This window comes from Excalfactoria chinensis, chromosome 3, assembly GCF_039878825.1.
Source record: "Excalfactoria chinensis isolate bCotChi1 chromosome 3, bCotChi1.hap2, whole genome shotgun sequence".
In the NCBI taxonomy this organism is placed as follows: domain Eukaryota; kingdom Metazoa; phylum Chordata; class Aves; order Galliformes; family Phasianidae; genus Excalfactoria; species Excalfactoria chinensis.
In genome coordinates, this window is record NC_092827.1 from 90368892 (window position 1) to 90383473 (window position 14582).

At 42.1% G+C, this 14582-nt stretch overlaps 1 protein-coding gene across 2 annotated transcripts in view; it reads right to left on the reverse strand.

Annotated features, from left to right (window-relative positions):
* TTBK1 (tau tubulin kinase 1) overlaps positions 1 to 14582 on the reverse strand; it is a 95928-nt gene that overhangs the window by 75472 nt on the left and 5874 nt on the right. For both annotated transcript variants that reach the window (XM_072333849.1, XM_072333850.1), the window contains exon 2: positions 4858 to 5016. In XM_072333849.1, coding sequence (XP_072189950.1) covers positions 4858 to 4965 — 108 coding nt within the window. In that variant the 5' untranslated portion in view covers positions 4966 to 5016. The remainder of the gene's footprint in view (positions 1 to 4857; positions 5017 to 14582) is intronic.

Here is a 14582-nt window from a genome sequence, read left to right on the forward strand (position 1 = left end):
TCGCAATGAAGGACCTGGGGGTCCTGATGGATGAGAAACTTGACATGAGCCAGCAGTGTGCTCTCGCAGCTCGGGAAGCAAATGGTATCGTGGGCTCCATCAAGAGAGGGGTGGCCAGCAGGGACAGGGAGGTGATTGTCCCTCTCTACTCTGCTCTTGTGGGGCCCCATCTGGAGTACTGTGTCCAGGTATGGAGCTCTCAGTACAAGAAAGACAGAGAGCTGTTGGAGAGGGTCCAGAGAAGGGCCACGAAGATGATCAGAGGGCTGAAGCACCTCCCCTGCAAAGACAGGCTGAGAGAGCCGGGCTTGTTCAGCCTGGATAAAAGAAGGCTGCGGGGTGACCTCATTGCAGCCTTTTAGTACCTGAGGGGAGCCTATAAACAGGAGGGAAATAAACTCTTTGAAAGGGTGGATAACAGCAGGACAAGGGGAAATGGTTTTAAGTTGAAGGAGGGAAGATTTAGGTTGGATGTCAGGTAGAAGTTCTTTACTATGAGAGTGGTGAGGTGTTGGAACAGGCTGCCCAGAGAGGCTGTGAATGCCCTGTCCCTGGAGGTGTTCAAGGCCAGGTTGGATGAGGCTCTAGGCAGCATGGTCAGGTAAATGGGGAGGTTGGTTGCTCTGCCTGGCAATGGGGTTAGAAAATCATGATCCTTGAGGTCCCTTCCAACCCGGGCCATTCTGTGATTCTGTGTGATTCTGAGGACTGCTTGGTGTAGCAAGCTGTGATGTGAGGGTTCCAGGAATTCCCTAGACTGGGCTTTCTCTTAGGACTACCAATACAAAACTGCTATGCTCCAGTGCAGGATGCCAATATCTAAAGCCCCTCTGGACATATCAGCAGTTATAAAAAACACAGACTATTCCCTTTGAAGTCTCCTTTAAATATCCTTAACATTTTGGATTTATCCAGAACAGACTTTGCAACAAAATCCTTCAGAACCTAGGGGGGGAAAAAAAGAAAAGAAAGCCCTCCCACTAAGCAGAAAACAGTACTCTGGCAGGAAAAAAGCACAGGTCCACTGGGAAAATGGAAAATTGCACTGTTTCACAGAGAGACAGGTCAGAAAAACAAGGCAATCCTCCAACCTCCGCCCCCTCCCCCTGCCTCCCAGCAACCAAAAATAGCCTTTAATTACTAATTTCATCTTTTATTTAGCAAGCAAATAAAACATCACTGTTCTAATCAAAGTCTGCCTTCCAAGGATATTATATACAGATAAGATCTTCCCAGGAAAGGAGATGTTCAGTCAGTGGCAAGGTCAGGAAGCAGAACATGAGCTCATAAGACAGAGCGAAGGACCAAATTTAAGGACAGTGAACTCAGACAGGGACAAGGCTGTCATCCACAGGCTTCAAATACTGCCAAGGGCAAATAGTAACTACTGCAACTACCTCTTAGGAATACTTCTGTGGTCAGGTCTGCAACAATTACAGCCCACCTCAACAGGTCAGCTCATCCAGAAATGTCAAGCAGGCTTCATCTGATTTAATGAGAAGTGAGAAATAATAGATTGACATTCACCAAACTCTTAGAGTCTACTAACCTTGGAGCTGCACTGATCTCAAAGGATAACTAACTCAGATAAATCACGCACAAACTGAGAAGTCATTCAAGAATTCAGCTAGTCAAATTCTGATGAAGAGATGCATCCATTCAGACTTAATACCTAGACCTAGTTTGAAGCATGTACAAGCCATGTTTTAGCTCCCATCCTTGAGTGCAGCACTACACATCAGAAAGAACACACGTGGATCAAGTCATCCTGTAGGGCCTCAGCAAGAGTTGCATGGTTTGAGTACCATTCAAATTTCACCTAGTTAAAAGATATGCAGGTAAAGAAGGATGACTCAAAAGACTGCCTCTTCAAGTCCAAAAGTTCTGATGAAAGGCACAAGTACTCCCTGTCCATTCCTTTCTCCAAAAATAACAACAAATCATTGTCAGAAAGCCAAGTTTTACTTACTTGGAGCAACAGGAAAATGAACTACAGCCAAGTTAACTGCAGAGAACTAACATCTTCATTTGTCAAAATCTGTCACCAAGCATATAGGAAGAGAGGAGGAAAGGAATTCAAGGAATACATTAAACCAATCTAAAATAAGAACTTGGCTCAATACTGGAAGTATGCCAGCTTTAAGAAGTACAAGGTTCAAGCAGATGCCCAGGCAGAGGTAGTCGCAATGGGAGAACAAATTACACAAAAAGCCTTCTGGCATTTCAACCCCAGTGCTACATAAATATGCCACACACCTGCTTGAGCAGGACCCACTACTCACAGCAAAGCTCTGCCTGTCCAGGTTGCATGCAATGTATTAAATTCAGAAACACCCGCTTAAGAAGCACCCCCCTTTTTATCTGTAAATTGCTCCTATGGTACCCAGTCCCTTGGGCCAACAGAGGTATAACTATATTTCTGTCATACTACCCTGAGTCCCATACAAGCTCCTGGTTCTGACTGGTCACATGCCAACAGCTGGCCCACCAAGGGGATGGCACAAAAGACCTATCTAATGGGTATATACTCTTGAGGGGACCGGCAATGATCATGCAGTGAGGGATCACAACACAACTGAGTTAACACAAAGCAAAATACCATGGATGGATCCGGGCATCAGAATTTCTCAGTGCTATTTTTGCCTTTAAGCAAATAACGCAATTTCTCAGAGACTTCAAGCAGAGTAATGATCTCACTGCAGTATTTAAGAACACTATGAGCTAACACCACAAAATACAACAGGCAGTTACTCCACTTGGAGTTAGTTGTTGCTGGTGGTACACTTGCATGTTTCTGTATTTTCTGAGATAGAGTAGTTGGTAGAGCTTCTATCTGTCCCCAGGCTCACACAATCATGCAATAATGAAGCCACTGAATCCCACGCTTAGAGCCTACATGAATTTAAAATCAATTTGAAATGTTTCACTATGAGCATAACTGGACATATCTGGGGCTTCTAAAGAGTCCTGCAGCATCCATGAACAAAGTTACTCAGTCTGGACTGTGAAAGAAAAACAAACAAAACAGACATGCATACACACACAAACACTATAATGATTAGCAGGAGAAGTTTTGGCCCTTCCAGCCATGAAATAGAACCTCGAGGTTTGATGAACTGTAGGAATGGCACAAGCCCAAACAAGCTTGTGTCCAGAGGAAAGGGCAAGAGTATCTGCATCAATATAGTCAAAGCAACAGCTGGCATCAGAACTGTACCTAATGCCAGCTTTGCAAAGAACATGCACCAATGTGTTCAAGTTGTAAGGTCTGAGGAGATCTCAGTTTGTGCAGGGATGGTTGGCTAAAGGCTGCAAACAGCATTTCCTGAGAAGTCAATGAGCACAGAACAAGTTTCAAATCCTATACGTCAGTTGGCCTGCACATACATCAGCATTCCAAAACAAACGTACGTGCTCCAGCCAAAAGCTGCAAGAGCACAGCAAGGCTTCCCTGCATTTGCACCGGAAAGCTTTGGGAAAGGGTGGGGGGTGTCTCTGTTTTGATATCTAATTGCAGAGAAAATAGAGATTCTCCATCTGCTCTCAGGAAGCACGGAGATTGAGGAGCAGTTTGAATTGCTTAAAAATAAATAGGCTGTTAGGGGATAAGCCAGACAGGAATGTGAATGCTGTGGAGAAACCAGTAGCAAAACACTACGATGAAGAGAGGTAGGCAATGGAGGAGTAACAGGAACAACGCAAAATGTAACTCCTTAAGAGCAACATGTATCTCTTTGTTGCTCTTAAGCAAGTGTTGCAAGACAACACTAACAAAAGAAGGATACCTTATCTGCAGTGGGCTGTTGAAAATAACCTATCTTCAACTGAAGCCCAGTTCAGAGTTTCTTTAGTCCTCTGCTATTCACAACTCACTGCAAAGCCCAGAAGGCAGCTGTGCCACATCTGGTCAGCACAAAGAAACTCCTTAGTGCTACTACTACAAACCACCTGCAGTTCAAACTAGGGAGTTTTGTGCTGTAAGTGCAACGATTCAAACACTGTCAGTAATTCAAGTCAGAAATGGACACAATGGAACAGATATGATTTGAATTAACATTTAGTATAACGTTATATTCTCCTTTCTTTGTCTGAGGTGATAATATAATGCTACTTCCCCTCATTCACTCCCAGGGACCTCACTCTAGCAATAGAGAGAAAGCCTTACATGTAAGAGGAAGTACATCCTCCTTCATCACCCAGTAGAACATTCCTAACACAGATAAGACAGCAGTAAGGAACACAAAAAGGTGAGTTTCAATGACAAAGTCATGCCACAGATATTAAGATCTGCAGCCATACGACACACATACTAGATGAAATGGTTACTGATTCAATGTACCCAGTTCAGCTTGCATGCTACAGAAGACAGATACAAAGACCTAGAACTCTTAATATGTGAGAATGTAATTTAAAAAGTGCTAGAATAAATTAACATCAAAGTTTACCAACAAGCTAATTATGGAACTTCTGACTTTTGAAGTAGATTACAATATAACCTCAAGCATTTGCTTCTGAATTATCTTTTTGTAATGCAATTTATTTATAGGCACTTTTCTAGTATTCTTTGCCAGAATAACTTGAAATCCAAATTTCTTATTAAAATATGACTCAGACAGCTGCAACAGTTCAATCCTAACTAAAAACCCCTGGCAGCTTTAGTCTTCTAAAAATACCAGACATTATAAACACCAGAGCAATACTGACTATCTTCTTTCAGTATCTTTCTAACACATTAAACCATACCATTCCACAGTTGCTCGCTGGAGCCCGGGATGAACCAAGAAAGTTTCTATACTACTATAGCAGGAGGTGGTCTTCTGGACCCAGCGAAGGAAGCACAAAGGCAGAGCTACTCACCACTTTCCAGCGATCTTTGACCACATAATTGGCCGGAAGGATGTCGACCTGCTCCCCTCCTCCACTCATGTTTGGTTCGTCCTTGATGACTGCTGCTAGGCACTGCATTTGCCAGCCAGAGAGTATTTTAGTAGCTCCCAATTTAAATGAGCCATTTATCTGAGGAAAAAAGGGGTGGGGGTAAGAGTAATTAGTACAGGTTATGGAAGAAGTACATGCTACATTTTCACAGGTTTTTGCTTACAACTAAATCAGAACCAGACTCTTAGTTAAGAAGGTTAACTCACCTCACAGATACCTGAGCTCAATCCATGCATGCACTTGGCAGGCATAATCATGCTTCAGGTCAGTAGCACAAACTAAAAAGGTGACAATTACCAGCTATACCATGCAGGAGTCCAGTGCTCTTGTGCACAACAGCCAAAAAGTCAAGGAGAATCTAATGCCAAATGCTGTAAGAGCTGTTACAGTTAACCGGCAAAAAGGTCTTGTTTTAAGAGAGCGGCTGCAACATGGGCAGTTTTTATGGTTTTCATTGGATGACATCCAACACAGATCAGAGGGGTTTGCCAGGAATTGCATCCAATAAGCCTAAAAGCATCTGAATAGGGTAGAAGGGCCTTTAGAGAGCCAGGATTACAGACAGTGTGATGAACAGCCAAGCAAAGAAGATGGGGATGGTTAGAAAGGGCTTCAGCCATCTATAAGTTAGTCCTCCTCACAGCATATGCACTGCTAAAAATTAACAAAGAAAGATACAGAAAAATATCTTACTGCTATAGAGTTTGCATTAAACCTCATGCCTCCTTTCTGTGCTTTTATAGGGATCTCCAGATAGCCTACACCTAAATTAATTGTTTCCTTTTTAAATTACAATTGTTCTATAAAAGTGACTTCCAGATACACATTAGCTCCACTGCCCTAGAAGAAAATTAATTTGAAACAGGACAAATAGAAGATCTTCCTAATGCATTTTGCCTTTTTCCCTAAGATTCTTTGCTTGCTTTAGAAGTAGGCCAGACTGCATGGTCCTTTTATTAAGCTTTCTTTGCTACTCTACCTTCCTTCCCTAAAGATATTCTCCATTTTCCTTCCTAAAAATGAGTGCTACTGCAGCATTCTGACTGCAGAGTTAAATAGGTTCAGCATCATAAATACCAAATGAGAATAAAAGACCACCACACCTCTTCAGGCACACAAAAAAAAGAAGAAAGTCCCCAGAAAATTATGGGCTCAAGAAGAGAAGATTCCCCTGCAATAAAAGGACCAAGAAGGAAGGACAGGTAGTGACCAGCACGCAGTATGCACAAGGAAGAGGCAGACAGAAATATGTCACAAAGTTCAAGACACAGAGGTTGATCAAACATGGAAGGATACGCAGCACCTCACAAGACGACGCTGTTCTAGAAATAGAATATAACTGTGGAAGAACCAAGAAGCAGAATGTAATGCAGTAAGAGGGCTTTTGTGGAGTGTTCACGCAGTCCAACATCTGATGAGAGTACAATCAACATGATAAAAGAGAAATAGGTATAAAACTGAATTGTAAAGAAATTTCAGAAGAAAAGATGCTATGAAATGCTTTGAATTCCCATAGAGTCCTGTATCTGTATGGGGCAGCAGCTCTTTTGGCCCCCAGCTACTGAGGGCAGTAAGAAACTGGAAAACTCTCCAGTGAAAGAAAAATACACGCTGTGTTTAGCAGCAGAATATTTTTTTCTTCTCCTAATAAGTAATTCTAATGCCATTCCTAAGCTCCTCCATGCTAGACAGAACAGCTGAACTGACCCACCCTGTGATCCCTATGAGCTCAGCACGTGCTGGGAGGTGAGAGCACAGTACCTCACTGCAGGCTGTACAAGAAAGAGAACCTCTCCAAAATCCCTCCTGGGGCTGGCTGTTTGTTATTACTTAAATAAAAGACATTTAATTATAGACTGTCCTAAACCCTTAACGTTACAAGAATACAAAAGTGCATTAAGGTAGGTGTACAGAGATTCGGGTACATGAAAGTCTCTCAGCATCAACTAATGAGGGCAAGCACAGCACAGTGCAGCTCTGGCATGTAGGCAGTACAGAGCTGGAGCACCGCAACACAGGGTTGGTAGTAGCAATGAAGACAGGCAGAAAGGAGTTTGGGAGTTTTACAGAGTTACATATTATCTTTCATTTGTTAAAAGCAATATACCTAAAAAGCATAGGGCACGATGTATGCACCAATGCCACGTGTGCATGTCTAGTAAGCAGTGGTGGAAAGTAATGAGAAAGAATCATTTAGAAGAGAGACAGTATCCATAGCTAGGAAGACAGAACTGCTTGCTGTGGTACTGAATATTCTGTTTTTCTTGATCAATGTTACAAGTGCACAAAAAAAATCCCAGTATGTTTGTCATTCAAGGAGACCCAGAAAGCTTTAGTGGCTTTGAAACAGAATAAAATCCTCCTGGGGCACTACCGTGAATAGCAGCCATTTGGTAAGAAAGAATTACATAACAAAGTTTATTGATATGCTCTGGTACAGCCACAGTGGTGCAGCCAAACAAAAAAAACCCAACAATTTAATTATAGCCTGAGACAAATTTCTAACTGTTTTGGATGGCAGAAGCAGCAGAAAGTGGCGATAACAAAAATCTGATCCTGAGGCAGCATTAACACTGCAGAAATAAGCTTAGGCATATTGACTGAGGGTTTATCAGAGTAACATTGGAGCACTGCCTACAGCCATGACAAAAATATAACACACATTAATCAAGATCTCCAGAAGCACCACAGAGGAAGGGCCAAAAAGGGGGCAGAATTTATGTTTTCTGTGCAAAGGTAAGTGCTTATATGTTACACAGTACTTTAATTCCACCTAAAAAACAAATACAGTGTAAATATTGTTTGACCAGCATCTAAGTCCACTGCAAGCCTTGAGTCCCTGCTAGGCCTGAATTTGCTGGTGTAGCCACAGAAGTGAGGTGGTAAAAGATGGTCAGGGGGCACTACCCAATACACAGCACAGAGCACCACCTCATGTTAAATGATAAGCGGTGTCAAGGGGACCTGGAGCAGAGATGGAAGGATTATAGCTCTCTTAAGCTCCAGTAAGGATGTTTCTGATTCTGGTGGTAAGTATGTGAATTCTGAAACATCTTTGTCACTTTCAGATTTAAGATGTAGAGACTGCAGAATGCAAAGGCACATAACTTGGAAGATGATAACTGGGAAGACAAAAACTTTCAGATTGTATTCTCCCTGTAGGAAATGTACTATTTTCCAGGAAACAGTTGTATCCATATCCCAAGAAGAGAAGGAAGGGTGCTGAGGAAGCCTAAGACACTGTGAAACTGGCTTCCTAGAAATAGAGTATGAAACAGAATGAAAGCAGGTGTGAGAAAGAAACAGTGACAATAACAGAACTAAATCCTGTCTCTTGGCCAATCTCAGCATCCAAAAGTGTGAAATCAGCTCTTGCATACTGCTGTCTCTTCCAGCCCATACTGGAGAATCTGTAGTGTTTTATAAATTTAGTCTTGGTCTTTAAAAAATGCGTATATATATATATATATATATATATATATATATAAAATCCATCCTTAACAGGCCTCACTAAGTATTCTGACACACTGCTCTGCTATATGTTCCTTCTGTTTTGCATCTAGACAGCTCTGGTGAACAGCACACGTGGCTAAATGGTCTCTTTAATTTTAATGCATCTTGCAAGAAAACTGATGTAATATAGCAGCAATTACTGAACTGACACGAACACCCAGACCAACAAAAAAAAGCATGACTATGACAGGCAACAGTAGTAAAATTAGAAGGAAAGGCTGCATGAGAATTATTTCAGTGTGATACCTGATGTTGTAACCTATCAGTCAAGCAGAGCCTTATGTCAAACACATCTGCCTGGTTCACATCTGTGTTCACTGGGAGATCAACTCACAGTAAGCAAAAGGAACTTCATGGAAGCTGCTAGCTGAAGAACTCTTCACTGCAGATGCTTGCAGAGATTTGCAAAGTGACTTGACAAATTCATCAAAATAAATAACAGTTAAAAATCCACTGAAGAGCTGCAGAGAAACATTTCACCTTTAGTTTAAGAAGCCGTCAGTTCAGTTTGCTGAAGGCGGTGTAAGCATTCTGGTAAGATATTTTATATGCTTTCCCTGCTCTCATTCTCTACCCCAAATATCTTCTTGGCTATCTTCCTCAAAGAAAGCTCTACTAATTATATGACATCTTTCCTATATTAGTTCATTTCAGTCTTGGTATGCTTTGTTAGTAGCGTTCAAAATACAGCCAAGTTGAAAAGTCATCAGACTCGGAGTAGTTATTAAACAGCAGAACAAAGCTCTGGAGGTCTGTCTCTCACCATCTTACTAAAGGTCCTGGGACAGTCTTAAGTGTCTTTATCTCACTGCTGAGGAATCACAACATGCCATTCTATTTCAGGACACATCCTCACCATTGGAAGTCTACAAATTAAAACAATTAGAAGAAGCGAAGATTATTTAGTCTGCTGTAGCCCAGAACCCTCATCAAAGCATTGCCACCCATCCAGAACTTCAGATCCCAATGGCGTCCTATGAAGTTGATATGAACTAAGGCTTTTTATGCAAGATAATGCCAGAAATCTGAAAAACGAAAGCAGCAACCCCAGTAAAGTGCAGTCTGGAAGTCAGCTCAGTCTCTCTTTCCAATATGTGAATGAAAGGAAGAAAAAAAAAATGTTTTAAGTAAAACTTAAGCATAACTTAACTGTTCCCACCATGAATATTGGTTTAAAAGATCCCACAAAGACAAAGGTTTACCAGCAGTAGGGCAAAATGAAACCGATGCAGCAGAGAATGAGAATATAAAAGGATCAGGAGTGATTAGAAGTAAGAAAGAACAGCAGCGAAGCTTCCAAGTGCAACTGAGCAGCAGAAGTTGGGCTCAGTCAACAGCAGGATTAGCAGTAGGCACTCATCCCCTCTCACTGTTCTACAAACTTCATCTGTTTCCAGCATGCTACACCAATCATAAAAACACCTTGTGTTAAAACAACAAAGATATGTACCCTTAAATCTTTGTGTATGTAACAAAGCTGCACTATGCACCAGCATTCTATTATTAGGATAGAAATGTATCCGACAACATAAGAGAACTGGTTAGAACAAAATACATTGCAGTGAACTAACAGCCCTTCAGCCCTGGAACGCATCATACCTCCTGCTGAATTTGAAACAGCAATTTGAAACAAGTCATATGTTAGTGTAAGTCTGACAGCAGGAGCTCGAAAGTTCTGAATTGTTCCTTGCAGACACATCTTCCTTCATTGCCTGCCTCTGCTGTACTGAATCCTGCTCAGAGAGCAGGCTCAACTCCCAGCAGTTGTGGCTTATTGTCTGCTCTGTGACATGCTCCTCTCATAGGAGAGAAATTCTGGATTTGCTATTCACAGCATTTCATTTCTGTAAAAATAAATACATAAAGATATAAAGGAAAGGTTGCAAGATGCTGGGACTATTTTTCACCTTTGAAAAGCTTCTGTTTTATGACCACAAAGGAGTGATGTAAATATGACTGAAAAACAATCTGAAATGCTGCAATCAAGACAGGCAGCTCTAGACTCACTGCTAACCCCAGGCTGCACTAAATAGAGTGTAATGTGACAGCAGATGCCCTCTAACAGTACTCTTACTGCTACCTGTTCACACAGACAAGAGAAGATACCGTGGTCTGCACAGTGACTTACAAGTATTAGCATATGCCTTATGGAAAGCAAAGCCCCCAGACACACAAGATCAGGCACATCCAAGTCACGGCTGCACACCTGCTCCACCAAACGGCCCGGCCCTGAGTGTGCACCCATCACTCCCAACAACCACACAGCGGTGTGAGTTGATCACGGCAAATGGTTTTGTTCACTGTGATACACAGCCCTATGAACCCAGCATGCAGAGAAATCACGCAGAGATTGCAATGGGCTGTGGAGGCTGGTGGTCACTGTCCCTGGAAGTGTTCAAGAACAGTGGAGATGTGGCACCGAGGGACATGGTTAGAGGGCATGGTGAGGGTGGATCTGTGGTTGGACATGATGACCTTGAAGGTCTTTTCTTCACAACTATGTATGTTCTCAGCTGCTACTCCTGGATTAGTCTGTTTAATTTACTGTTTTGTACTCTGAAGTGTCTCTCTAAGGCAATTCCTCTGCTTCCTCCCTACAGAGGGCTTTTTTGGGGAGCTTATTACTAACCATCCTACATGAGACCACCCCAAGCCTCTCTTCAGAGCTCTGCCTAGCAGTCTCTGCCTAGAGCCACTAGTCTTGGAGAACAGCATTTCACCTTGAGCAGCTGGCTCAGCTGTACAGCAAACTGGGAACAAGCTGCTTAATGGTCCCAAATATAACCTAACACAGAGTGACCAAAAGGCCTACAGCTCGAGACCAACCATTTTAAACTTGCATTCCAGCAAAAATAATACTCATCTTACTCAGTTGAACTATATCTTAAATGAAGTCACTGCAAATATTGATAAACTCCTCAAAAAGCTATTCATAGAATCACAGTATGGCCTGGGTTGAAAAGGACCACAATGCTCATCTAGTTTCAACTCCCCTGCTCTGTGCAGAACTGCCAACCACTAGACCAAGCTGCCCAGAGCCACATCCAGCCTGGCCTTGAATGCCTCCAGGGATGGGGCAAGAGGATTCAGATGAAAGAGCATAACAATAAGTGACTGAGCAGAGAACACTGTACTTGCTACATGGACTCAACATCTGGAAGATGGAGGATGAAGAAGGGTCTGCATCCAGCATCTTCCTAGCTGGGACCACCCATATTTGTGCAAAAAGAAACATTTACTATAGAAGAAGTCAGACTGACGGATACCACTGAAGTTGCATGTAACCTTTGGATGAAACACTAACTTTACAAGAACTGCTGACACCAAATAAACTAAAAATAGTGACGCTTAGGGTCGATTTTGAGCTGCAGATTGTGAGAGTGTCCGCCCATAATATCTGGATTCTGATGTGTTGGAGAACAAGCCACCAGCCCAAGGATCATCACTCATGGCACTGTTCATGTCAGGAACCTCTCCTTGGACGCCCTGTTTTAGCTCTGCACCTTGTGTTTGTAATCCTACAAAAAAAAATGTGTAGATGTGGCACTTAAGGATGTGGCTTAGTGGGCACAGTGATGATGGTTTGCTGGTTGGACTAGATGATCATATAGACATCTAACCCAAATGCTTCTACCTTCCTATGAAAAAAGAACACCAAACCAACCCCACGTATTTACAGACACAACACTAAGACTTTGTGCTGCCAAGAGCCTTCTGAAATCTAACAAAAATTAGAGTGAGCGAGGCAAGTGCCACTTGCTGCACTGTTACATCATATCAGACTAAATGAGCCTAAGTGGGACATTTTTTCCTGTTTTTCAAGCTCACTGCTGATCACAGCAGAGATTGTTTGTAATTATACAGAAGAGATTTCCTGAGACTGATGGAAACATTTTATCATGCCAGCTGTTAGTCACTCAAACCAACTCTCTGCAGCCCTCCTGCAACTATTTCTACCACGTTTCAGACAACATCCTTGGATGGAGCACACTCAGTAGAGCATGTTTAACCTTCCTCTACCTCCTGTGTTAAGCAAATCTACAGCAACGTTATCTGAAGTGCAGCCTTACAGTTTTTCTAGTCTGCAGACAGCTGGTGAATTGCCCAAAGGTGATGTCCTCATGGCTGACCCACTTTTTCTTCTACCCTTGGGAAATCCCAGTACATTCTCAACCACATTCAGCAGTTCTCTGAGCAGCTTTTTTTTTCCCCCTTCAAAGACAAAAGTGCCCAGGGGTGTAAAACTCATTTTTACATTGGAAGCTCAAATTTCATTGTTATCTGAACAATCTACAATTCCAGAGGAATTTGTTTCCCGTGTAGCTGATCTAAAGACAATATTAATGAAGGAAACAATATCACCAATGCCGGTAGCAGCTGTGGCCCATGCTGATTTCCCTCTGTGCCTGAACATCCTCGAAAGGTTTATGAAAATTCTTGTAGATGCAAGTATGGTCTGTTAAACTCCTGCATTGCTGCAAGATCCATTTTCCAAGGAGAAACTGTTTTACCAAGTTCATGGAAGAGTTCTTTATTGCAAGTTTGTCCCGGTTGCCCGTAGGTAAGACATTTCCACATGTGCCAACAATGCCATCTAGTCCAAACTGTCACCACACTCTTCCATACTCCCAGCCCATGCAAATTATCATTTCTCATCCATAAACCATAAGTTTCCTTATCTGTCAAGTTTAACAGCTCTATGACTTGGGCATGTGTCTTCTCATTCTGCTACAGATCCCTCTAAACATTACACCACATCACCGTGCTTGACAGAAGAATGTCTTGAATGTCATTCTCAAAAAAAAAGAAGAAAAACAACACTTCAAAATCTGTTCCTCAGGGCAGATTTGTTGCAATAATCCATACTTACACTCTGATCCTCAATTTGCCAATGCTTTGCCAGCTAACTGAATCCTGAGAATTTCTTATTACAAAACACACAGGGTTGTAAGTCTTATTTTAATGTAAAAATAATTAAAGTTCCAAAGAATAGGTTGCAGAGACCTAAGTAACCGGCTAGTCCCAAGGCCTAGAACGCAAACGCTTCCTCATACTCCCTCATACTGTCGTCATAGGAGGGAGAAAACATTTAACCACCTTCCTTCTGAATGTTTTAGCCTTCTCCCTTTTCCTCCTGTTTTTTTCATCTTTTCCTTTTTGCTTTTCTTCCTGCTTAATGTGCAAGGCCTCATCAGCCTCACTTTTGCTTGATGAGTAACTACTTTCTTTCTAGACACAGAGGTGAAAGTGTCAAGAAAAGCAGAAAGAAAGTGCATCTCACATAAAATACTTCCAAGCATAACCAAGTTCAGGTTCAGACATTTAGGAATAATGCATATTCCTGTGCCTGCAGAGCACAACAGAAAATAAAAGGCAGTTCTGGTTTTGCCTGCAACTGGGGAGAGAGACGTGAGAGTCACCAGTAGGTCAGCACCCACACATAATGGTCACTGGAGCTGAAGTAAGGCTGCAGGATGCCATCCTGGTCGCTCGAAATCTGAACTCCTTAAAATATGTGCATCTTATCTAAAAGGCAACTGAAAGGCAAATTAATTTGGCACAGAAACATGTTCCTACAAAGCAAATTTACAAAACCGAAGGGCTTCCTCTGCCTGGTTCATCTTCTGCTAAAAGCTGAGGTTTTATGAATGAAAACTATTATTTTGGTTCATGGGAGCTTTTTTTTTCTTAAGGAAAGCACCACCACTTGGAACATGGCAGGTGGCAGATATCAGATCTCTTGCTCTTTTCAAACCAAGGCTGGACAGACACCTTGCAAAAAGCATGCTTTAGCTACTGCATGTTTTACTAAAGACAAAGCATGTTTTTGGGTGCTTAGACGTTAATGAAGGAAGCCGAGAATCAGCAAAAGCTCTGTGGTGGTTGTATTGCATTACCTACCGTCCCTCCTCCATAATTTACAAATACGCTGATCCTGGATCCACAACCTCATGTTCCTGCTTTGCCAGTCTAAAAAACTACCTTCCATGAAGAGAAGCAGTACCTTCATCCCTATCAGCTTTGAACTTTGGCTCATCATGGGCCAGTTCAATGACTCGTATCACCAGAAAAAAAACCTATTATTCACCCTAATAATGAAGGTAAGTAGCTTAGAGCTACTTGAAGTGGCT